Raw genomic sequence first — 11,599 nt, forward strand, 5'->3', positions numbered from 1 at the left:
CTTAATACTAGCAAGTAAAACAATTTTTTTTTTTTTTTACCAAGTTTCACATTTATTTAATAATCACAATAATTAATAAATATAATGTCATTTGAAATAACTAAAGTTATGGGTTTGAGGGGGGACATTTCACATTTCCCAAAGAGCATACGTTTCTTCGAACTGACAACAACTAGGTTATGGTAGTATACAAGCCTGGAAAAACGAAATAAAAAAAAAAGTAAAAATCCTTTTGATCTTCACTTGTGGTTTAAACAGTATAGATGAACCTTCATATGAGGGGAATTTCCTAGTTCAGAGGCCACAGCAATTGTTTGCTGACATTCACTAAACTTAATGTCAGTACTTTTCTCTTTCTGCACAGCAAGGACACTTTCACTGTCACACTTTTAATTTATAACTACACATTGCTGTCAAGATCTGAGCCATACATATTCCACACATTCATCAGTTATGTTTTTATTAAGAAAAGTAACAAATATACAGTGGTGTGACAAAGTGAGTCAAGTAATACTAGCCCAAGTACAATATGACTGAGAGCTTATAATAACCTTTAACATTTAAGCACCTACCTATTCATCCTGAAAACCAGTACAGTACCTTCTTAAGCTGATAGTGGATGATAAAGGATTGCTTTCACAGACAGGGCTTAGACTAAGCCAGGACTAGGCCTAAGTTAAATTAGGACATTTAAGTAGCTTTTATAAACGAGCCTTAAAAAAATTACTGGTGTGGTTGTGTGGATCTTGAGACAAAACAATGCTCTGACATATTTTAAGATATGTCAGTGCAAATTGCTTTCAGTTAAGACACCTCAAACATACATCAAAAATTATTTTTAAGTTCAAACTTAGAATTGGTCAATTACTCTTTAAATATTCACATTTGTACAGTATAGTGACACAAGGCAGATTCATGTGACCAAAGATTATAATCACTTATTACAAAGCCACTTATGTGCTTAATAATTTGCATTTATTTTTACATTATGCTTAAATAAAACAATTCATGAACATGAATATTTTTATCCATGACTGAGCGTTTCCTGTTAAAAGTACAGAAGACAGAACATCTGCTGTGCAGAGTTCCCTGTAAATGATTGCAAAATTCAACTGCAGCCCTCACACATGAGGAGATGGCGTCAAGATGAGGCAGATTGCATGCATGCCTGCAGTTGTTCTAGCTTCTCTTGCAGTTCCTGGGCGCAACCTGATAGGTTCATGTAGTGTAATGTTGAGTAGATATTCTCCAGCTTCGCGCCACTGCTCTGGCTCCAAAGACGTAGCATCAGGTACTGTTTTTCTAGATAGGATGGGCCTGCCTCCAGTTCGATTCGTTCCATCTGATCATCTGACACAGAAAGCAGTCGCAGAAATTCCTTCCAGCGTGTCACGGGAATCTCTCTTATGATGGTGTAGAGCACTGGTGCTGGCCAGGACTCCTTCTGCAACACCTGCATTACTGGAGAAAATATAGATACGGCCTTTAAATACAGATTAAACAAAGTAAAATGGTTTTGAGTGTAAAAGGTCAAGAAACCCCAAGCTGTCAGGTTAAATCTCCTGTTGATTGCTTTTGATGTTTGAGTTGGTACACTATGTAACTTTTTTTTTTTTGTTCAAGATGAAAAAAATGTAAATAATGAGTCAATACATTATCAATCCTTTTTCCAAAAACGTGTTTTTCTTACCCTGATTCACAATGGTAAGTCTATTATTAAATGTTTATATTTTAGACCAGGCTGGAATGTTTGCGCAGGAAATTGCATACATGCGTTACTTGCCTGTGCGTGTCTCATATCCGTAAATAGAGTAAACTTGCTCCGGCTACTTTGAAGCGTGTATGTTGTGCGAGTGGCATAGGTTAGTTGTCACAATGAGCAAGAAGGTTGACTAATCTCTAACCTTAGGGAAGTTACCCGTTGTTTTTTTTTAAAAAAAATGCAGAATAGAGGAAAGTCTGCTGGTAAAAAGAGAACGCGACAGAGTAATAAAACAAGAATTAATATTGGCTTGGGTTTTCGGAGATGGCAAGAACTGAGGAATTTGAAATGTTGTAATGGCGATGGCATTTTTATTACTCAACAGGTGAATAAAAGGTATTGAACAGATACATTTTCATATGTGGCTCTCTAACTGAGTTCATTGTGAAGCATTATCTATTGTGAAGGGTCATTTCATTATGGGTTGTTGTAGCATTGTGCTGGAATTTATTTTGGTTAATGGGTATAGCTACAGTAATGTCATCAGCTCAGCCTGAGATCCTTTCCATCGGTTATATCTTGTAAGCCTAGTAGTGAATGTTTTATGAGTAGTAGGATAATCTCTTTCTCTAGATATTCTCTAGAACCATATTCATCCACACAATCACACAGAGCCAAAACACAACCAAAACAATGTTCTTCTGCTAAATGTTTCTGCTAAGAAACAAACAGTTCATTACAATGTAACAATCAATCTAGCAACAAGACGAACATTTCAACAATATTACGGTATTATGCTGAATTCCTCTGCAGGTCACTGTCAGTACAATCCAAAAAAGTCCATAAAAATAGAGTCCAATGTACTGTGTTAATATGAAGGAATTTTCCATATTGATTTTTCACAGGTGTTTCTCCTGGGATATACAGTGTTTTAGCAAATATCAGACTGCTGAATGCCCGAATATACCAATCAGAATCACGTATTTCTGAGAGCAATGTAATAAGAACTTTTAACTGCAATTTTAATATGCAGTTGTATCATTCAGGGTTTTCTTATGTGCCTAGTAAAAATAAAAGGTAAAAAATATTACGGCTATTTAGTAAGAACTAAAACAAAAATCCCTCCTTTCTTTTTATTCGCACCTACTCTAAAAAAAATTATCTGCTGTATTTAATCAGCAATTTTGAATGCCCTTTTCAACATGAAGTTCATGAGGCTTCTACCACACTGACAAAGAAGCAACTGAAAGTGTGAGTTATTAGAAATTACTATCTGATTAGACAGTTCTCAGAAGTTATTTGACTTTGATTGTGATCACCTAGCTTTCAGGCGTAGCATACAATTTCTCATACGCCTACATGATTGACAAATGGATAAGACTGAAAGACTTGAAATGGTCAGAAAAGCAATCACAAGATTCAAACTGATTTAAAACAGAGTACATCTAAGCTACAATTTATTAAGTTTTGCAATATCTTAGTTTTTTATATAATTACATTTTGGGTTTCCATTTGCTATCAGGGGAGCCATGATGCTCTGTAAGTCTCCACTGAAGACGCTGTGTGGGTAATTGGTCACTGGTAAAGTTTTGATACTGGTTTCATTGCAGACTGAGGCGTTTCTTTCCTTTAAAGACAAACAAATGATTATCAATGTGACGCTTGTCACTTAACATGTCAGAGATCATGGAAAAAATAATCCTCAACATTTCTACCTTGTACTTTCATTGTGCATAATAGAAAAATGTTAAATAAAAAATACAAACCGTTGCTATGGGAATGTTGGTTACGTCATTAGGTTGATCTGCTAAAAAAAAAAGACAATTTCACTGTATATATTATCTGGAATATGACAACATACAATTCTTTTAAATCAATGTGCATTTCCTATTTTAAGAATTAACTCTCTATCAAACCACAAAATTAACAGAAACAAAACTAACATTAAACTGCTTCTCTCTGAGTGAAGGCCCCATTAAAGGCATAACAAGCTTCATTTAATCCAAATCGAGTACATGTGAGTGTATATGAACCTGGTTGAATGTGAATGTTTGGATGTTTGCCAACATGCAAATTTTTGGATTGGCAGCAAAACCATCTCCGTTTACAGAACCAGATGAGAAAAAGGCAGAGAAGACCACCCAATAAGGCCACGATGGTGAGATACACCGGCAACAGCGGGTGAGGAAAGTCTAAGATAAGGACAGTTTATATAAACACACACACACACACACACACACACACAAAGATTAGTATTTCTTACTTGTATGGTATGGTAAAGTATGCATGTTAGGATGTTGTGATATAGGCTACCTGTTTCAACCGTGGTACAAAAAGATTTACAGGAGTCACTCTTGCAGCTAAACCTGAAACAAATTACATTAAGCAATAACCTTTATAAACAATTTAACATTTACTATGCCTTAAAATACTTTTATGACAAATGTCTGCAAAATGTAACTATAAAATAACCAACATATTTACCACATAAACATTTTCACAAGCTTAGCCTATATAACAATTTATTCTATTCTTTGGTGTGGTAGAAACTGAAATAGTGTTTTATTGCTAATATCATGGGTAAACAATAGAGATGTGCCTGGAGCTCAATATACCTTATTCAGAAAGACACGGATAATGGCTTCAAAACAAATAACAAATTCTACCAAATAAATATTTGGCAGACACAGTCACTCCTCGTGTTTGCTGAATAACAGTTGAGCCAGGGGATAGCATAGCATGATATTATACATAAACCTCTAAATTCACAATAATGAATGTGTGAAGTGAATGAGTTACTTTATGAATGAAATGAACAGCTTGCCTTAGCAAATTATAGCCACGTTGCAGTCTTTGTGCGACTCTCAGAAATCAAGAATTTGACAAAAGCGATATCAACTAAAATACTAGTCTTTATCATCCACATTTTCTATTATTTGATATGTATATTTAAATGTTTCAGACCTTATACGATGATACATGAATGAGTTTAAACTAATGAATGAAATGAGAACAGCGCAAGTTCACTTTCAATTGAAAATTTCCCCAATCTTTACTCAACCCTAAAGCCATCCTAGGTGTATATGACTTTCTTCTTTCTGATGAACACAATTGGATATATATTGATAAATATCCTGATGCATCCAAGCCCAATGAGTATGAGCTGAAGAAAGAGCCTCCATCCACATCCATCTAACATGAACATACTCCACACGGCTCGGGGGTGGGGGTTAATAAAGTACTGCCTTCTGTATTCAGCTTACGAAGAAAGTGTAAAACTCTCGCAGTTCAAAAAGCTTACGCTACGTCCTACGCCTGTCCTATTCAACTCACGGAAAAAGCTTAACTGACGTGACGCCAGTTTACACTTTCTTCGTAAGTTGAATATGGAAGGCGGTCTGGTGGAAGCTAGATATTTTACTTCATAACTTGTTAAATATGGATATTTTTTATTACACAAACGCAGCGCTTCACTTCAGAAGGCCTTTATTAACCTTCTGCAGCCATGTGGAGTATGTTTATGATGGATGGATGTGGATGGAAGCACTTTCTTCAGCTTCATACTCGTTGATCCCAACCCGATCTCACGGCAATTCGTACATATTTTACAAGGTGGCAAATTTGTACGACCTCACTCGAATGAATTCGTATGTTCTTTGCTAAATTGTATGTATTTTATGAGTAAGAATGACCTACCCCTAACCCTGCCCCTAAACCTACCCGTCACTGGGGTTTAGACAAATCGTATGAATTGTACGAGTGAGGTCATACGAATTCGTACAAATTAGTTGTGATAGCATTGTTGATCCCGCTCACTGCCATTATAAAGCTCGAATGCATCAGGATATTTATTAATATATCTCCGATTGTGTTCATCAGAAAGAAGAAAGTCATATACACCTAGGATGGTTTGAGGGTGAGTAAAGCTTGGGGTAATTTTCATTTAAAAGTGAACTAATCCTTTAAAACGGTCTACTCATATAATTTTACTAACTTATGGTTAAAGCCCCGCCCACGTCCGGAATTATTCAAATACAGATAGCTTACAAATAATTTTGAGACTGTTACAGAAACAGATGGATCTGCTCCACACCTCTAGTAAACGATCACAAATGCAGGAAATTCTGATGCTGTTGCTAAACCTTATGCACAGGAAAACCACAACCCATTGACCTACATGCTAAAGCCTAGAATAATCAAACCAAAACTTTCAAAATATCCTTATTCTCCACAAATAAGTAGTAATTTACCAAATATTAATCAAGATTCAAAGGAAGTACAGAAAAAAAAATTCTACCACATACTTTACACAGCTTTGGCATTTTCCACCATCCTGAAAATAGCCCATCCCACAAACTACTGCTGTGGTTGTAATAGTTGTTTGTCGGTTACATTTCTCTTTACAGTTCAAACCTGAGTGACAGATAAAAGGAAAAACAATATTCAGTCACAATTTTCCTGGCCACAAATGTTCAGCAATTGTTAAAGCATCTGTGTCCTTTAGTGGTACTTACATTTTGCGCAGTTTGGGCAATCGTGACAGGGTACACAGAAACTATCCCTTTTGTAAAACCCAGGTTTACAATCGCAGACTCGGTTCTGTGTTGATTTGCAGGTGGTACTCTCTACTTCATGAGCTGTAAAACCATGACTGTCAGAGTCTTACATTCAGATATAAAGATCATCCTGGTACAATTATATAAATGACAAATATCTAGTGTATTCTGATATTTTACTCACCCATTTCATCACAATTATTACATGGAATACAAAATGCCAATGTATTTGAAGTGTTCGTGTAAAAACCACTCTTACACATCACACACTCATGTCCTTTTTTGTAATATCCTGCAAAATAATAAGATAAAATACTTATTTCAGAGAGGTAGAGGTCCATCTTTTGTGTGTTTCACTGTGGTTTTACTATTACTTTTATTTAAACCAGTGGGAGGCATTTCTGCTTACCTGCTGAACATCTTCCATCTTTCATGGGTGCTCTTGTGTTTTGGCATTGGTATTGGGAGGCTATAAATAGTATAAATACCTGAAATAAAGACAATTAACTGCAATCAAGTTAAAAAAAAAACACATGAGGTTTAACAATCTGTCAGTGGCTTCTGAACATATGAAAAACCACCATATTTAACAATCCAGATATTATCTGAATAGTGGTTTATTAAATCAGAGAGTTTCAAATGTTTTGATGGCAAAGACCCCCAAATTTTGTGTTCCCTTGCAAGGGACTCCCTTTGCAAAATATAAATGATCATGACTAAGTAGCGGTAGATATCTGTTACACTTTGTGGAATGTGAGAAAAATATATATTATATAATAATATATTTAATAAATAACACAAATTACATTTGGTAAAGGTCTATTATTTAATAATATAAGATAATGACAAGCGATTTTTTTTAAAATTTTTATCATATGTGGGTCTTTAAGCCTGAGGGTTTAAGGCCTCAATGCAAAACAGCATGAATTCAAAAAGGGTAGGGTAGAAGGAACTATTAAAAAAAGAAATAAGATTTATTAGATCATTAGAATCAAGATTAAAAAAAAATATATATATATATATATATAAAAGATTAAAAGTATTTTAAAGTCTACTTTTGGCTAACTTCAAAGGGTTCTTTCTGTATTCTTCCTGCTAGCTTGAAATTTTTGAGGATGTGTTTATGTCCAAAGCTGAATGAAATTGATGTAATTACCGAAAATGACATGCAATCTCAACAATGTCTCAAACTGTTCTCAAATTTGCTAAAATACCGAAGCAAGTCAGATATCAAATATTTCTCATCAAATTCTTTGAATAATCTGAGTATGCCACTCACATTAATATGACAGCTCTGTAGCTCAGCTCTTAGTGCAAATCAACAGCTGTCTTTTATTTCAGGAGAAACAATGTTGATACTTCAATGTATATGTAAAGTGTTGTCTTTATCACACTTAAATTATTTATTACAAATTATATGAAAATGTACATATAAATCTGCATTGTTAAATTACACATCTGTTATTTTCATTGAGGTTAACCAAACAAGTCGCAATAATATGTAGCCAAATTAGGACTGGTTATTGTAACAGGATGGTGGTTACTGAGAAGTTATTTCTCAACAAACTAATTAGAAATTGAAAAAAATAACAGTTGAAACTGAGAGCATGATTTACAAACATTTATAATAAGGAACTGTAGCAATTATACATGTCTGAGGAAAATCAATAACAGATTTTCTGGTAAGAATTGAGGACTTACCAAATCAAAACACAGTGTGGACACAGTCATGATGAGACGTTCAGTTTCAGCTAAAGAGTCATGAATGACGAGTAACAGTACGATTTGAATTCATAGACTTACAAATTGATGAAAACATGAAATATTCCAACTCTGCTTCATGTCAGCATTTGTGGCATCCACCTTCTGCCTCACACTGACAGAGTATCTGTGCAGACAGGAAAGTGAGTAACCAACCCAGAAAGCTTTATGTACAAGATGTAACAGAGTGTGACAAATGAGAAACAGGAAAACACGTCAGACCAATAACTTCAGCGTGGTACGGCTGAATATCAGATCGTTTGGTCTGTCATTTGTTTAATAAACTTATCCTTATGCATTCATTAATTTTATCGTAAGGTAATACACATTCCATAACGTAACAAAAAAATTTATGACATTATGAGGAACCAAATCCAACATTTTGAAACAGTGACATCCAGTGGATGAAAATTTTAATTTTTCCTCAGTAAAGTTTTTATAGTTTGAATGGTGGGGTCTCAACTTTGAATATAACTTCGATTTGATAAAGTAAAACTATGCTAGTTTGGTTAGGTGGTACTCTCAATAGGGTTAAATTCTCTACTGTAGCCAAGCAAAGAAGACAGATTAGTACTCTTGTGTCTTTATGACCACTTAAGGCCATGTTAGCATGTTGTGGGCTAATTGCTTCTTGGTCTAGCTCTCTGTAGTTTGGTATCTGCTTTAGGCCTAAAATGTGCTTCATGTGATATCATTTAAACGTGTGTGTGTATATATATATATATATATATATATATATATATATATATATATATATAAAATATATTTGATACGAATCTGTTGACTGTATGATTCAATGACTCACCCACAAAGAGTTCACTTGTCGCCACCTGCTGGGTGTAAAGAAGAAACTTGCAGAAAATCCTGCCATCTCTCTAAGAGTATACACGACAACGATGTACTAATAACGGAAAGGTTTTTGCTTTGTACATATGACAACGTTATCAAAACTATCCCCATTCACACGGATCAGCGAAAATGACTAAAAACGCTGTATTACACATGCCAGACAAGTAGTTGCCGATGTCACTTTGTAAAGAACGATTACGCGCCTGCGCATTCTTATACAGAGCACTCGCGCCAAACGCGCATGCCTGCGTTATCCACCTTATTTTTATAATTTACTGCACTTCGATGTTCTTCTCAATATTTCCCTATAGTAGCTAATGAATTGGAAGTCTTGCACATTCACAAAAATACCTTAATTCCACGTTGACAAATAAGGTGGATAACAGGCTAAACACGTAAAGCCTTGTTTATACTGCACGCGTCTGCGGCTCGTTACGGCTGCGACGCGGCTACCGGAGCCGCGCTAAAGATGCTGCTTCGCTAAAGATAGGCGCCATTTTATTTTATATAAAATAAAAGATCAAAAACCTGTCAATTTCAAAATAAACACAGTGCAGACTCATGTGGGATAGCAAAAACACAACAATAAACAGAATTAAACTGGACAAAACAAACATTTAACTTACCCATTTTAGAACACCAAAGAAATCAAGAAAAACAACGTAGGACAGGCATATCACGTGGTCTCGCGAATCCTGTCGCTTTGCTCCTAAAATGCTCCTGGTGTGAGTTGTCACCGCCTAGAGGCCAGAGCCGTGACGCGCCGCAGACGTGTGCAGTGTAAACAAAAGTCCCCCTGAAATCAAAATTTAAGTTTTTTAGCTTTTAGTATGAATATGTTAGCCTTAATGTTATGAATAAGCTGGTGTGTCCCAAAACAATGACAAAATTTGCATTTAGGAGATATAAGCATTCAAAACTTACAGTCTCTCACTTCTGCTAAAATGGATCACGGATTTTGCTCTGGCCCAGGGACATGAAAGCGGATAATATCTGTCGGCTCAGACCAAAAGGTATCGGACCCATTTGAATTCTGCACAGAATGTTGTATTTTAAAGTGATAAAGAGACAATTATGAGGATAAACGGTTAGATATTAAAAGAAAACAGAGGTTTTACTGAGTTTAATGGTTCTGGCCGAGCTGTGATATAAACGAAACGCTATTGGCTATTTAAAAAAAGGGGCGGGGCTGTTCGATGTATTTGTTTCAGTTGAAATTACGTCAACACATTGAATAATGCTGCGCGTTCCAAGACACTTCAGCGGGCCTTTAATACGCATGTGCATGCCGTCACCGTTTTCACAGATTCACATTTTTGCAGTTTACACGGAGATGACAGCACGGTATCTGTAAACCCGTTTTCAAATGTTTCGTTTTCAGGCCACCAAAACCCCATTGTCGTGTAAATGAACGGCCAAAACGCATAAAAAGTTTTCCGTTTTTAGTTGAAAACTGTGTCGTGTAAACAGCCCCTAACATGACAAGCGGAGTGATACAAACAGTGAAGAGTCTGAGTGCTGTGGAAACGCCGCTCAGCCAATCAGATTCGAGAACAGGAACTAACTGTTGTAAACTGTGTTTATTCAAATCTAAATATTATTTCACATCACTGAATCAACCTAAATACATTAGTTTGCACTAATAAAAATAAATTAAGGTATAAATAGTTCTTTAAGGTAAACTGCAGATTACAAGTGTGATAAAGGGAAATACTGTAACTTTGAAGTTTATGAATCACCGGTTGTGGGTTTGAAGTTATGATGTGCAGATTACTACCACCAACACACAAAGCCTGTAGGCATGACTTAATGTCAATGAGAGTGCATTTCATTTGATGGTCTATCTGTGTCTTTTTGTAGGGCTTGTAAAACCTTTAAACTTCAAGTTTTTAAAGTCACCATGAAATCAAAATTCACATTTATTGTTTTTTTTTGTTGTTGTTGTTGTTTTTGTTTTTTTATGGAATATACAGTATTTATTATAAATTATTTATCCATGCACATTATTATTATTATTATTATTTTAATTCATGTACCCTCATTATCTTTAATCAAACTAAATTTCCCTCCCTCCTGCAGTGACATCTCTTCTCATCTGATGACAGGTTTACTGGCACGAGGGTATGACAATCTGTCACTTACAGAAATCACAGCAATAGCAAACCATAACCATCCAGTGATCCAATCAATCCCGATGGAAAAAAATCATTTCCCGCCCTACATTTTTTCTTGATTGAGAAGCCGCTTCTCTTGGCTATACATCACAATAAGGAAGAAAAGACTATTGCAACTTCCATTTCATGCCGACCTTAAAACATTTTACTCAAATGAACATCAAAGTTGGTATATTTGTTTAAATGGTAATTTGAGCCTTATAACATCAATTATTACCTCACATTCTATTCTTGTGCCTTACATTGTAATTGTTATTAGTGTGTAAAGTAATGATACTAAGTAATAACACATCATTATTTATTGGAGTGAACAAAGATTTATCAACCCAAAGACAAAGTACCATTGTCCTTTAACGGAGTATCTATTTACACTAAGTACAAATAGCTGCCTTTGTTGGCAAACGCTATTTTCGCTAGCTCCACCCACCAATGTCTGGTTGGGCCACTCAAGTTTTAAAAAAGACACAGAAATTGATGTCTTCAGTGGCGCAGCAGTAGCGAGTAAAGCTGACACATCTGGCTTTTAACGTGACCGACGCGGGTTCGAATCTGCCTTT

At 35.5% G+C, this 11,599-nt stretch overlaps 1 protein-coding gene across 3 annotated transcripts; it reads right to left on the reverse strand.

The window, feature by feature from the left end:
• Nucleotides 1–443: 443 nt before the first annotated feature.
• Nucleotides 444–8,146, reverse strand: si:ch211-112c15.8 (tumor necrosis factor receptor superfamily member 1A). 3 transcript variants are annotated; one of them, XM_051879849.1, is made up of 10 exons: nt 8,062–8,146; nt 6,668–6,746; nt 6,443–6,550; nt 6,217–6,339; nt 6,007–6,115; nt 4,016–4,068; nt 3,736–3,894; nt 3,469–3,506; nt 3,200–3,329; nt 444–1,461 (listed from the first exon to the last, which is right to left on the reverse strand). In XM_051879849.1, the coding sequence occupies exons 1-10, from the start codon at nt 8,098–8,100 to the stop codon at nt 1,142–1,144; spliced, it is 1,158 nt and encodes a 385-aa protein (XP_051735809.1). In that variant the 5' UTR covers nt 8,101–8,146; the 3' UTR covers nt 444–1,141. The 3 variants fall into 3 exon arrangements, with proteins under 3 accessions (XP_051735809.1, XP_051735807.1, XP_051735810.1); XM_051879847.1 differs by having other exon boundaries at nt 3,469–3,509; XM_051879850.1 differs by having other exon boundaries at nt 3,469–3,509; nt 7,960–8,146.
• Between the last annotated feature and the right edge of the window lie 3,453 nt (nt 8,147–11,599).

This window comes from Ctenopharyngodon idella, chromosome 22 (genome assembly GCF_019924925.1).
Source record: "Ctenopharyngodon idella isolate HZGC_01 chromosome 22, HZGC01, whole genome shotgun sequence".
NCBI classification, from domain to species: Eukaryota; Metazoa; Chordata; class Actinopteri; order Cypriniformes; family Xenocyprididae; genus Ctenopharyngodon; species Ctenopharyngodon idella.

Coding starts and splice junctions, on each gene's coding strand:
- si:ch211-112c15.8 (XM_051879847.1), bottom strand. CDS start 8,100: ATGAAGCAGAGTTGGAATATTTCATGTTTTCATCAATTT. Junction 4,069..6,006: donor AAATGCCAAAGCTGTGTAAA/GTATGTGGTAGA, acceptor AATTTGTTTCAG/GTTTAGCTGCAAGAGTGACT. Junction 3,510..3,735: donor AAACATTCACATTCAACCAG/GTTCATATACAC, acceptor TTTTTTTTTTAG/CAGATCAACCTAATGACGTA.